Source organism: Fringilla coelebs (assembly GCF_963513975.1).
Source record: "Fringilla coelebs genome assembly, chromosome: 7".
Lineage (NCBI taxonomy): Eukaryota > Metazoa > Chordata > Aves > Passeriformes > Fringillidae > Fringilla > Fringilla coelebs.
In genome coordinates this window covers 25854316-25867010 of record NC_140035.1, presented here as the reverse complement: position 1 = coordinate 25867010, position 12695 = coordinate 25854316, and the positions used below count along the sequence as shown (strand labels likewise).

The following is a 12695-nucleotide window of genomic DNA, read 5'->3' as shown; positions in this document are numbered from 1 at the left end:
GACAAAGATTTTATAGACTCCATGCTGAGTGAAGTGTGTTTTAAAATATTGTAGGGGTTTTTATCCTGTTTCATAAATATACACACACAAACACACACACACACACACTTGAGACATAAGTTCTATATTAAAATAAACAAACAGTACTCCACTAGTAATAAAGGCCTAATTCTGCAAATTAAATTGCAAAGAATAATCTCATGTGAATATGGAGTCCCAGTGATTTCAAAACTGCTAATACACGCCCTAAAGTAATTCAAAGTTTCTGCAGTAACCAAAACCTAACAGCAAGAACTCTTTGTCTTCCCCAAACTGCTAAATGCTGTGTATATCTGCTTGTATAGGATACAGTAGGTTGCTGAGTTTAGAGTAACTCAAGAGTCATGTATTAACAGCAACATAATTAAGGACCACAAATTTTTTTATCCTGAAATAGAGAATGGAACAAAAAGAAATTGATGGATGATGGAAAAGTCTGAAAAATGCAGCAGAATAGCAGTCAATTGTCAATTATCACAACAATACATACATAAATAGCAACACTCCCTACCTATACATGTTCTAATTGTAGCAAGAAAAATGCTTGGAGTTTTGGTGTGAAAAAGACTGAACCTATTAGATGAATTTTCACATCATGAGTGTTTCATTCAACCTTATGGCTAAGGAAAACTGACTATTTTGGTTTCCTTGTCTTAGACTTGTAAACTGGCATATGACATAGGGAGTAATAAGGGATAAAAACTTAATGGAAGCTGTCAGAAAGGAATTTCTCTATAAGCACACAGAAAGAGATCATAGTGTTCAGTCTCTTAAATTTATTTCTAGGTGATTCAACATCAGTAAATTACTGAAACATTGCAAGAAAAATAATCCAGCTTTTGAGATCATCGAGCCACCTTGAACAAAAGCACAGCCTGCTATTCTGCAGAGGACTCCACTGAAAAAATGCAGTCTAAACTTTGCCTGTACCTGCTGGCAGAGATCCATGCACCTACTATCCATTTAAGGCTTTTCCCAGAATATTTCAACATTGATGTATTAATTTTCACTAAGATATCTCCATTCTGAACTAGATGAGACAATCTGACCTACAGTAATTTATCAAAGATAAGTGTACCTTCTGTGTTACCCTTCCTATAGACTCTTTCACAGAGGAGGGAATCATTTCTTACCTACCAGATTTGGAAATGACCAAAGTGAAATTTATATGCTCTCAGCGTCGCAGCTCTAAATCCTGCTCTCCTCATCCACACACACAGAGAACTGAACAGCTCTGCAGTGTTGGTCTCCATAATTTTTATTTTTTTTTTAAGACTCTCTAAGCAGCATTCCACTGTCAGGAAGGTTTTTAGAGGAAATGGAATGAAAAGTGGTTTGTAAGGCAGAGTACAAACCAGGCAGCTCTACACTGAGCAATGTTGGGAGCAGGAGTCCAGGAAGCACCTGTGCAGTTTCCTTACACAAATCTGGACTGGTCTACAGAGCCTCCTTCACAATAGTAACTTGTTTCAAGAGGATCTCTTCTGACAGTTCTTGGCAAAGGTCTACTGGAACCATTCTGCCAAGGGGTAACACAAAAAGGCACACAAGACAGATGCAGAGCCATTCCAGACAGACATACCAAAATCCTGTCCTTCCTTGAAACCCTGGAAATCAGTTAGGAGTCTGAGTCCTCAGGACTACCTTTTTGAACAACTCTTATTTTTCTCCATCTACCTTGCAAATGGAGCAGAAGAACCTGGAACTGGGGACTTTGTAAATGCGTAAGACTGGATGAATATAGTCTGATGTTGAACAGTGCCCTGATAACAGGAAAGACATTAAAAAAACTGGACAGCACAACTCCAAAGATATTCTTTGGCAGAGGAGTCGGAGAGAAACTCAAATACCTTCCTTCCTCTTTGAAAAAAGTTTTGGATAATTTCTTCAATACCTCCCCTTTATATTTGTACTTCATAAGTAGTTGAAATATGTACCAACTACATAAGAACAAGCAACAATGATTGTAAGAATAATTTAAGTCATCAAAAATCCTAATTTCTTTTTTCTTTCATTGCAATACGATTTCAAGGAATCTGATTTTACCAGGGACGTTCCACTTTTCCCTTTTTTATGCCACAGCTCTCTGAATTAGTCAACTAAGAAACTGAAAATCTCTAGTAAAAGATAAATATTCAATTATAATATAAAAAAAATAAGAGCTACACTAAGGCAGATTCCAATTACAACGAAAATAATAATTAAAAAACAGAGAATAAGGGACAAAGGAAAAATACATTACCTGCTGAAATCTTTCCCAAATTTAAGTTAGAAAAGTAAAAGTTTTATCAATTCTCAAGGAAGAAAAATCTACTTCCTCTACATGAAGCAGAATTTTACTGTCTGGGTCTAAACACTGTACAATAGTATTTGCTTTTTATATGCTAATTCTGCTACCATGTATCAACAGAAAAACATAAAGAACATAAAAACTGAAACAAAACACAAACCCTTGGGTCCTTCATCCTTCTTGCCACCAGTATCCCTGACAGGATCATCAATGCTGCAGTCTGTCCCAGCCCAGGAGAAATTGCAAATGCAAGTGGCTTCATTACTACAAACCTAGGGGGAAAAAGTGATAGCACTTAATTTCTAACTACATTTTATTAACATGTCACACTGCATTTATTTAACATGTAATTAGACATTTAATTCAAGGTATAAAACTCACCTATTTATATATTTTAGCAATAGCACTGAGTGTTTGGAATGCCACAACACACCTGGAAGTTTACCTGAACCCTCCTAATACTCTCACATGCTAGGACAAGCAGAACTGGTTCTACCATCACTGGCACACACCTGCACAGGCTGTGAAAAATGACAGCAATTTAGCTGGATTAGTTAGATCTTCACCAGCCAACTATCCGGACTGTGAGCCTGGATGCCCAGAAGGGACACAAACATTTGCCTTTGAAAGGTTCAGGACATGGTTACACTTTCCAACCTCTCATTTATAGCTTGCTCCCATGTAGAACAAAATCAATATATTTTCATTGGTTTTTCAGCATTTTTCCTAAGCAGCAATGAGGAATGCTTGTCTGGCTTCTAAAAGAGAGGGAACAGTTCTTCCTCAGCTTACATTTACCTGAATGACCTCTAAAAAAGAACTTAGCACCCTAAAATTGGCAGTATATTTATTAGATACAGAAAAACCTATCCAGGGGACAAAACCTAAACCATGAAATCAATAGTAAGAGTTAATAGCCATAAACTTCCCATATGAAAAAGAACATGGAATGGTGCTGGAAGAGGCTATTGTGGAAAAGAGCATGACACAAGAAACAGACATAAAGGATGAAGTTTTGATTATAGGACTAGAAATGAAGTAATTCCTTAGACAAACAGCTAATAAGGTCTTTTGGATACTGGAACATAATGAGAAAAACCCAGGAAACAACCTTCCCACAAATGATTCTAAGTAACACACATGATTTTTTAATTCAACTTTTATCATGCTCTGCTTTTAAGAAGCACTCACTGCAGAATCTTACCTAAGAACTTGAAGATAAACACATTTTATGGCAGGTTTGACCAACTGAAATACCCTTTTAAAATTAGGAATTGTAATAATCCATAGCAAACAGGTAAGATAGTTCACTCACCCTTCATGTCACTCTCAAAAAGTACCAAGATGATTTCTAATCTCCTGGATACTTTACTTTCAAATGTTAAAATTTTTATTCTTGATTTTGAGCCTAGCCCTCTACCCTGAAACACTCAATTTTATATTCAAGCACAGACAACAAGAAGAAATAATCCCTTCTTGTACAAAGTCTAGCCCTTTAGGCAAGAATTTGTCTCACTGAATCCCACAGTGGAAAGGTTTTATTGGTATTTAAAACAGTGATCTGTTCATCAAAACAGACCTAACATCTTAGACAAATGAACTTGTGGGTAGAATAACAGAGCATAATGTGCCTGAATGTAAAATGATACACTTTGGATCTGTTCAAGATCTATTTGGAACTGTTCAAGAACTCCCTCTCTGCTGAGGACACATAGTTTGGAATTTTAATTATTTAAGCCATGGGCTATAAATCTATGAACAAAAGACCAACTTTATAAAGGTGTTAGTGTGCAGGAAAAGGTTTCATTCAAGATGGTGAGTAGCTTGAAATATGGGTAGTACATTACAGAAGTCCTTCAATAACGAATGTCAAAGGTCTTTCTCGCTATTTACAAACCAACTCTTTGGATATAACTGCAGAACCAATTGGAGAACTTTCCTTTGTAAAATTTTTTTAATGCATCACAAAATGGCAGTGTTCCCCTGAATCCAACATTCGTGGTTTCAGATCAAAAGCTCTTAGGAAGACTTTCAGGTGTTAGGATCAGGTAGAGCAGAGAGAGCTGGGGAAGCTGAGCTGCTCACTCCCAGTACAGACTCACCCCATGACCAGAACAGACTTTTCCATTGGAACCAATGGGACAGCTGCTTATGTTCAAGGACTGAATTGGCAGGCACTTTTTGTCCAGACACATCATCTGAGGTCCACATGGAGCTCCATCCTCCACATAACCTAAATCCGTATCATCATCTAAAAGAACATGAGCACCACTAGGAGAAATAAGTTTAAGACAGTATTAGTATTCTGACTGGAATATTTTGAAAATATTAAAAGCACGTTGGTGTAGACACTGAAAGCTCCACACCGTTCTTTCATTTAGACAGACTGAACAAAACCATAGAGTTTTTCTGTCTGTCCACAGCAATGACAGTGTTCCAGTTGACAAAATAAAAATAAATCTAGATTAGGACCTAAATACTCAAGAAGGGCACCTTAGGCTTTGGGGATTTTTTAAGTCTCTGACAGACCATTTTCCTTCTTTTTTCTTTTTTTCCAAGTGCTGTGAAATATTATTGCTAGAAAAAAAAAAACCTAAAAACTAACTTCCATGTGATTTAAATAAAAACACTAGTGGAATAATGGAAGAATTAAGAACCACTGTTCACTCAGGACCCAACTATGTAAGACAGTACTCTTAGGGTGACAAAAACTGCAATGTTGCCAATGTCTTCAAAATACAAACCCAGTATTGTGCACAGACCCAGTGGTGCAGAAGACTGAAACTCATTTATCTGTCCTTTAACTGAACTGTAGCTGAACATCTTACCCTGCTGCAACTCTGCAGTTTCCTTTCTCTCAGCCTTCACTTCACTACAGCTGTCCCTTTGAGTATTTAACAGACAAAATCATTCTATTTAAAATATGGGTCTTTAGCAATCACAGACTTTCTCCATCTCCAGAAAAACGTAATGCTGAACATTAAGTTCTGACTGAAGTTCTGCTATTGGAGGGATCAAGCGAAAGCTTCGGGAGTATAATGCACATTTTACTCTCTTTAAATGTGGAATATTAGACTTTTTATGGTTTGGGGATGTTTTTAAATCAAAAGAAATACCACTCAGAATAATGATTTTGCTGCAATTACCTACAATTCACAGACTCTCATATTTATGTCTCTCTTAATTCAATTAGGTTTGAAAGAGATAAATCACGTTGGAACACTGCATTATCTTTTACCTGCAGTCCACTATGCGTCCTTGATGATAAAAAGAATTTGGGATAATTTCTCCTTGAACTTGACCAACTCGTGGAACTCTAGTAAGATTAGTACAGAGCAAAAAGCCACAGAAAACATCACTGGAAAATGAAAACAAAAATCAAAATATTACTGGAATAATATGAGGTAAACTTACAAAAAAGAAAGTCTAGCAATGGTGCTGCTGATCACAGTAATATATTACCATAAGCCACACGACAGACTTTCAGAGTGCAAGCCTGGAAATAAAATATTATTTTATTTAAATGACAGAAGGCAGAAACAAGTCATTGTTCACTCCAATGCACCAGTGAATGCTCTCATGAGCACAGAACGTATCTGTGCTCTAAGAACAATCCAGTACAAGTAAGAGGAGCCAAACTCTACAAAGCTTTGTCAAGTTAGGCTGAATTGCTTTTCTTTCTCACTGGCAGCTTACACACCATACATTAATGTCAAGTTTGAAATCTTCATTGCATTTTATTTCCCTTGCTGGACAACAGAACCATAACAATTTTTAGTGTGAAGTTATGTGTGCCCAAGTTTTGGTAAAGAATCTCCTTTTTTAATGTTATTTTATATCTGCATATATTTAAATATATTTTATATAATATATACAACATATCTTTTATATCTTCAATAGAAGGATATTAACTAATACTGATTGGCCTAAGTCACAGAAGCAGCTGAATGAATGCTGGCAATTGACTTTGTTAAAACTGAAAAAAATAAAAATACCCCTTCAGCCAAATCATTGTCCTGCATCTCTCTACCAACAAAGAAAAGCTTTTATAGAAATGAGGGGTTTAACATACACATTAGAACACACTATCCTCATCTAAATTAAACAACTCCTTTCCTTACGAAAACTAATCATATAAAAAAATTCACATCAAATAGTCAAAGAAGGAAAATGTCATTCCAAAACTGAAATTTGTACATACATAATTAAATATTACAAAACAGAAGAAAATCAGGAGAAATGTAACTCTATCTACTAACAATCATTAACTTGAAAAGTAAATTTAATCAAATATATCAAATATTCATCTAGTAATAATCACATGGAAATTAATCAGGCCTTTTCTCTATAGCATCCGAATGTCTAATGGTCCTCTCTGGTCAAAGTAAAGGTTGGAACAAACTTGACACAGCATAATCTGGTGTCAGTCCCAGAGCAAGGGACCAAACACAGTGTGTGTATTTGCAACCTAATTTATCCCTGCCAAGGCTGAGGTGTTTTTATGTTATGAACTTGTGACTTTTTGCTATCTTGTCCCTCAGCTACTCTGAAATAACTGAAGTCTGAAAATCTAGAATTATTTACAAGTCTATTGCTGAGTCACTTATAGAATTGTCAGAGCGCAATTTTTTCACAATGCAAACCTCATGAGGGAAAAGAGATTCAAAATAAAGCAAAGCAAGCTGCTGAAACATGCATGAAAAAGTAGACAATATTAAACCATTACCAATCTATTTAAATTACAAATAATCTCTACCAAGCTGAACTTACTGTTTGCTGCACTGAATCCATCGGTCTCCATCCTTTCCACAGTTTCCTTTTGTTGTACCTTCTGTATTTAGCTTTTCATAACAAAATTTGTCAGATCCTGAAGACTCTGTTGATGAAGAAAAAAGAAACATGCTTTTCACTAGCAACATGACAGCTTTGAAACCTGCATAATTTATTGCAGCCGGTCTCTGTAATTTTTTTAATACAAACCATCAATTTAAATACACATGTATGTGCACAGATGGTATTTTCCAGTGACTAAAAGGGAGAACAGGCTAAACTGAAATACCTACTGATATGTTCAAAATTTGCTCTGAACTTCTAAAAGTAGCCTCCATGGTGTCTGTATTGTATTCTGCATATGAAATTTATCTGTGGTGTAATTTTGTTTGCTTCATAGTTGCACATAGATTTAATCTAGTTGTTTTTTCACTGCAATTTTTCCTGATCTGCATTTCAGAAGATTCTATAAAGGACATTTATGATAAGCATATGTTCTGACATCAACTCAAGGTTGATTTTATTCTATTTTTCAGATGTTCAGAGGAAACCAAACTTGAAAACAGTGCAATTTTTACTTATTTGTAGGAGTAAAATTCTGAACTAATAGATTTTAAACCCATAATTATTTACTAATGAGCTCGTTTGCTTTTTCTAAAAATGAATCTAAAAAAAAAGAAAATAGAAAAGCACAACAATTATATAGAGGAAGATAAAATAATAACAGAGTGGCCTTAGTGGCAGTTATGATTAGACAAAATGCACAAGAACACACTAAATGCCAGAGCACAGGACATCCTGGTAGTTCTACTCTGCTGAATTGCCTCCAAGTCATTACACAGAACATTCAGCCCTCTCTGCTGTAAGCAAAGCCCATTGCAATTGCAATTCTGTTTAATTCAACACCTCTGGACTTAAATCACTCTATGCATATTTAAGTGCACACCAATGTACTAATTCTTCTGACTTGGAGGATAGCATAGGAAGGAGAGGCAAGGTGGAGCAGCTTTGGCAGGAACCACTGATGGGATAATGGAAATGGTGACTGTCATTAAAGGAAAGCCCAAAACATCTGGTTTTGAATGATACCCAAAAAATCCTCAGCTCCCTCCCCCAGTAGCATTTGCTGCCCAACCCAGATCTGCAGCCACATCATCACTCTCACTGACACCACTCCCAGGTGCAGAATTCCACTTGGCAATCAAGCCATCTTCTCACTGCAATCTACTCTACTGATCAGAAAACTTTAACTTGTAGTGACAAGTGCAAAAAATAAAACCACAAAAACTCCAAAGCAAAGGCAGGAATGAACTAGAAATAAAATATATTTAAGGTAATTAAAATCAACCTACTAGATCCCCAGATATATTTGCACTGATTATCTCTTGTCTTGCATTCACCATTATAGCAACGACCCTAAACAAAATACAACATGTTAGGAATGAGAACTGGAAAACAACGTCATCTCCCTCCCCTCCCACAACAAGTGTCTCATTGTCACCTTTCACATGCATGTTGGGATGTAGATTCCATGAATTTGGGCAGACGAAGTACACATTTTGGCCCAGATTCCCAAAGCCAGTTTGTGTCCAATACATACTGACATTTAAGCACTTGCTTTATACCTTTACATAGCTGGAAAGAACTTATTACAATGGAGTCTAATAAAATATCTACATATAAAATGTAGAGGTACCAAGTGGATTTCACTCAAAGTAGAAATTATTACAATTCATAGAGTGCATAAAACACAAGCAACATTGATGTTTAAAGGATAAAATTTATGAAGAAATATGGAACACAGCATTTTAAAAAAACAATGCCAAAACTAAACAAGAATGTGTTGATTTCTATTTGCTAATGTGCAGGGATTTTAAAACATTGCATACCTGATTAGAATCACAGGCATACCCATCTTGTTTATGAAGATTTGGTGGACACTGAAAAAAATTAAGAAGCTTTTTTGCCATGTGTACTGTAACAATACATCAGAGTATCACATATAGAATTTTACTGCTTTTAAGAATATTGGACAACATATGAAGGGGGTTGAAAACATAATTAGTGCAATAATCTTCATAGCTACAAATAGAAGTGAAAAAATTAAGACCTTGAGCCATGAAATACAATGTTCAAGTTTAACTTCCTGCATATTCCAAGAAGAAATTACGGAGGTGGGGCAAAATGAAAGCCAATGTGTTCAGTAAGAGGATATTTGGTAGCTAATATTGGGGCCACATTTGCAACACTGCCACCACATGCATTTACAACAGTGAGGGAGCACCTGGTCACAGCCTACCAGTCTACTGCTTACAGAGCTTCAGGGGGCTTAATGATCTCAATTGTTATGTTCCCTTGGCACTGGAAATTCTTTTGTACAAACAAGTCACTAGGTCCACAAACCTCAGACTACTAAAGTAAGGACTTACTTTAAACCATTCTTAAGGTTTTTTCTCATCTAAAAGGGAACTGTGAAAATTTGGAAAAAGAATGCTGCTGCACTGGACTGTGTTAGCCAATACTCTTGAGGGCAGCTTGAGAAAGCCCTTCTCTCTCTCCTTAAGAATGCTCCATCTACAGAGCAAAAGATTTACGATAAAATCTTGGCATAGCTACATATCAATGTGTTGACGTCTCAGAGGACAAAATAAAAGGAAGTTATTGTTAAATTATTGGCATTTTTAACTACAGCCAAAGAGATTGTGATTTGTCCTGAATCTCATTTCTTCAAGGCTAAGAACTTGATGCAGTAGATGACTGCATCAGTTATGAAGTTGTTATATAGATAGAATAAATATATAAACATTCAATATTGAAAAGGTGTGTATGTCATCTAAAACATCAAAGTTGCTGTGAAAATGGAAATGTACAGGATGTTGACTATTTAAAAGAAATCAAACTGAAACAGCATTCTGGTTGCTGTTTATTCCCATATTTTATATTAGCCAAATGTTTACAGGACAAATGCGTAACATCCATAACTTTTAAAATTCTCATACATGTGCACACTCTTAGAAACCATAACACACTTTATACAAGTCTTATGAGGAGTAGTTAAGGGATCTGGGGTTGTTTAGCCTGGACAAGAGGAGGTTCAGGGGGGACCTTTTCACCCTCTACAACTCTCTGAAAGGAGACTGTAGAGATGTAGAGGTCAGCCTCTTCTGCTCAGGTAACAAATGACAGGGTAAGAGGAAATGGCCTTAAGTTGTGCTGGAGAGGTTTAGGCTGGATATTAGGAAAAACTTCTTCATCAAAAGGGCTGTCAAGCATTGGAACAAGCTGCCCAGAGGCACAGGAACATCACCATCCCTGGAGGTATATAAAAGACATGTAGATGTGGCGCTGAGGGACATGGTTTAGTGGTGGAGTTGGCAGTGCTGGGTTCATGGTTGCACTCAATCTAAAAGGTCTTTTCCAACCTAAATGATTCTATGTTTCTACACTCCTTTAGTCGAATTTTCTACAATTATATTTTAAGCCATTTTATTTCATAAAATCTTAGTGCTATTACCTTTGAATACATTCACATTTGCAGTGTATTCTTATTATTTAAATTACAGACCAGGCAAAGAGTAAAGAAGGATGCCTGACACAAATATTAAACACAAAACCCCAAGACTTATAAAAACCAAATAAACATAGAGAAGTCATCTTTTGAGTCCACTTAGATTATTGTTTTCATGAGTTTACAATAGTTTACACTCCATTATTACATCATAATTTTGGGCATATGACTATGGAGTTTGTTAATACAATTTTCCTGTTAAATGAATACCAAAAAGAGATTGCAAACAAACATCAGCAGTGCAAGCAGAGAACATTTCTGCACACATACCTGTCCAGAATCCCCAGTGCAGAACTCTGCAATGTCACACTCATTCACTGCGTATCGACAGTCATAACCGCGTGGGAAAAACTAGAAAATTAAAAACATAGTTCAGCACTAAGAATACATCTACATATGCTGCACCTTTTCCTTCTACCTAAAACACACACTGAACTTTAACAGTCTGCACATGACTGCCACGGACAACTGAAAAGAACAACTGACATATGGCAGCAACACTCACAAGACATGATGTATTACAGCAGGGTCCATCACTACAGTGAGCTCCATTAGAAAGAGAACACTTCTTACAACAGTCTGCATAGCATTCCTGAAGAAAAAAATCAGCAAAAAGTTTAGTTTTCCATTTTAAACAGATTTTTTTTCTTCACAATCTTTCCAACATCAAATTATTACATACCAGCGGACAAAAGATTCAGTTTAGCACTGATGATTGGAAATTATCAGCTGGAAGAAGCCTTTGCAATACTCAAATATTAAAGGGAAAACAGTGACATACAATGCTATAGCAACACAGGGATTCACACTTTTTGAGGCCTGTGCCAAATTTATGCTGCTTAGTTCAACAGTATTCAATGCAGAAAAAAACCTCCAACCTAATTACAAGTGCAACTGTATTTAAATACTAGAACAATAACTCAAATCTGGAGGGCAGATTTTTGCAAAAACATTGTTGGAGTATTTCTGCAACAGAGAAGAAAACAACAGTTTACTTGTTCTGTCTGAAAACAGGCACCAAAGTATCAGTAAGGAGTCTCCCACTCCAGACATGCTATCCAGAAAAGCAAAGAGGTAAGCACTTCTCCAGTGCAATTCAAAAACTGCTGGGAAACAGCTGTATCTTGTCATTGGTGTAACAGGAACTGTGCAGAGGACACAGTCTTTGCACTCATTGTCATTTGAAAAAATGTTTTAACACAGGCTTTTAACAAAATTGTTCCCAAACAACAGGCAAAACAAATTAATTTCCACAACCTTTCCTCCCTCTCTTACCAATCACTTAATTTATCTTAATAAATTTTATAAAAAAGACTTCTGGAGCAATATATAACTCTACTTACCATTCGGAAACCGCAATCACATTCTTCTCCTGCTTCTACAAATCCATTTCCACACTCGGTGGCTTCAAAGAGCTAAAAGAAAAAAGCCCCCACCCCAAAGTAAGAATAAAACTAGTGTCAAGTGACTTCTGTGTCACACACGACTCATTTCTGCAATGCTACACAAATCCACTGTCCCAGACAATGCAGGCACCATGCCTTGGTGAAGAAAAGGCAGCGTGGTTTTCAAATGCTGGTCATCAGAATTTTTCAGACGTGAAAGGCATACAGCTAAATCACAGGAATGCTGGTCCTCTTTAGGAGAATACTGATCTCAGAAAAGCATGATAAATAGAGAGACACCACAATAATATTTAAGGGGATGACATTTGAACTTCACTCCTGTTCCGTGCACTCCCAAGTTTTCTGACAATTCCTTCAAGAAACTGCTCCACAATATCATTCTTGGGATTTGCTCAGGTACCCACACTTGCTCATGCAATGAGGCACCGTCTGTTCCTCTGCAATGTTTGTGCATGAAAATAATAAAGAGAAATAATACTGCCAAAAGGAAGTCCTATGTGCCTTAGCTCTACACAACCACATACAAAGACTACTGAACAGCTAATCCTAGAACCAGACACACACAATGCAGATAAATGCTGCAGCTCAGGATGATGCAGATTCTATAGTGGTTTCACACATC

The 12695-nt window shown here is 36.5% G+C and overlaps 1 protein-coding gene across 2 annotated transcripts in view; it reads right to left on the bottom strand.

Annotated features, from left to right (window-relative positions):
* The window catches only part of ADAM23 (ADAM metallopeptidase domain 23), a gene marked incomplete at its 5' end in the record, with an annotated part of 66894 nt that overhangs the window by 14838 nt on the left and 39361 nt on the right, over positions 1 to 12695 (bottom strand). For both annotated transcript variants that reach the window (XM_084209014.1, XM_084209013.1), the window contains 9 exons: positions 2490 to 2601; positions 4432 to 4600; positions 5568 to 5687; positions 7100 to 7205; positions 8452 to 8515; positions 8989 to 9039; positions 10938 to 11018; positions 11173 to 11259; positions 12011 to 12082. In XM_084209014.1, the coding sequence (XP_084065140.1) occupies positions 2490 to 2601; positions 4432 to 4600; positions 5568 to 5687; positions 7100 to 7205; positions 8452 to 8515; positions 8989 to 9039; positions 10938 to 11018; positions 11173 to 11259; positions 12011 to 12082 (862 nt within the window). The remainder of the gene's footprint in view (positions 1 to 2489; positions 2602 to 4431; positions 4601 to 5567; positions 5688 to 7099; positions 7206 to 8451; positions 8516 to 8988; positions 9040 to 10937; positions 11019 to 11172; positions 11260 to 12010; positions 12083 to 12695) is intronic.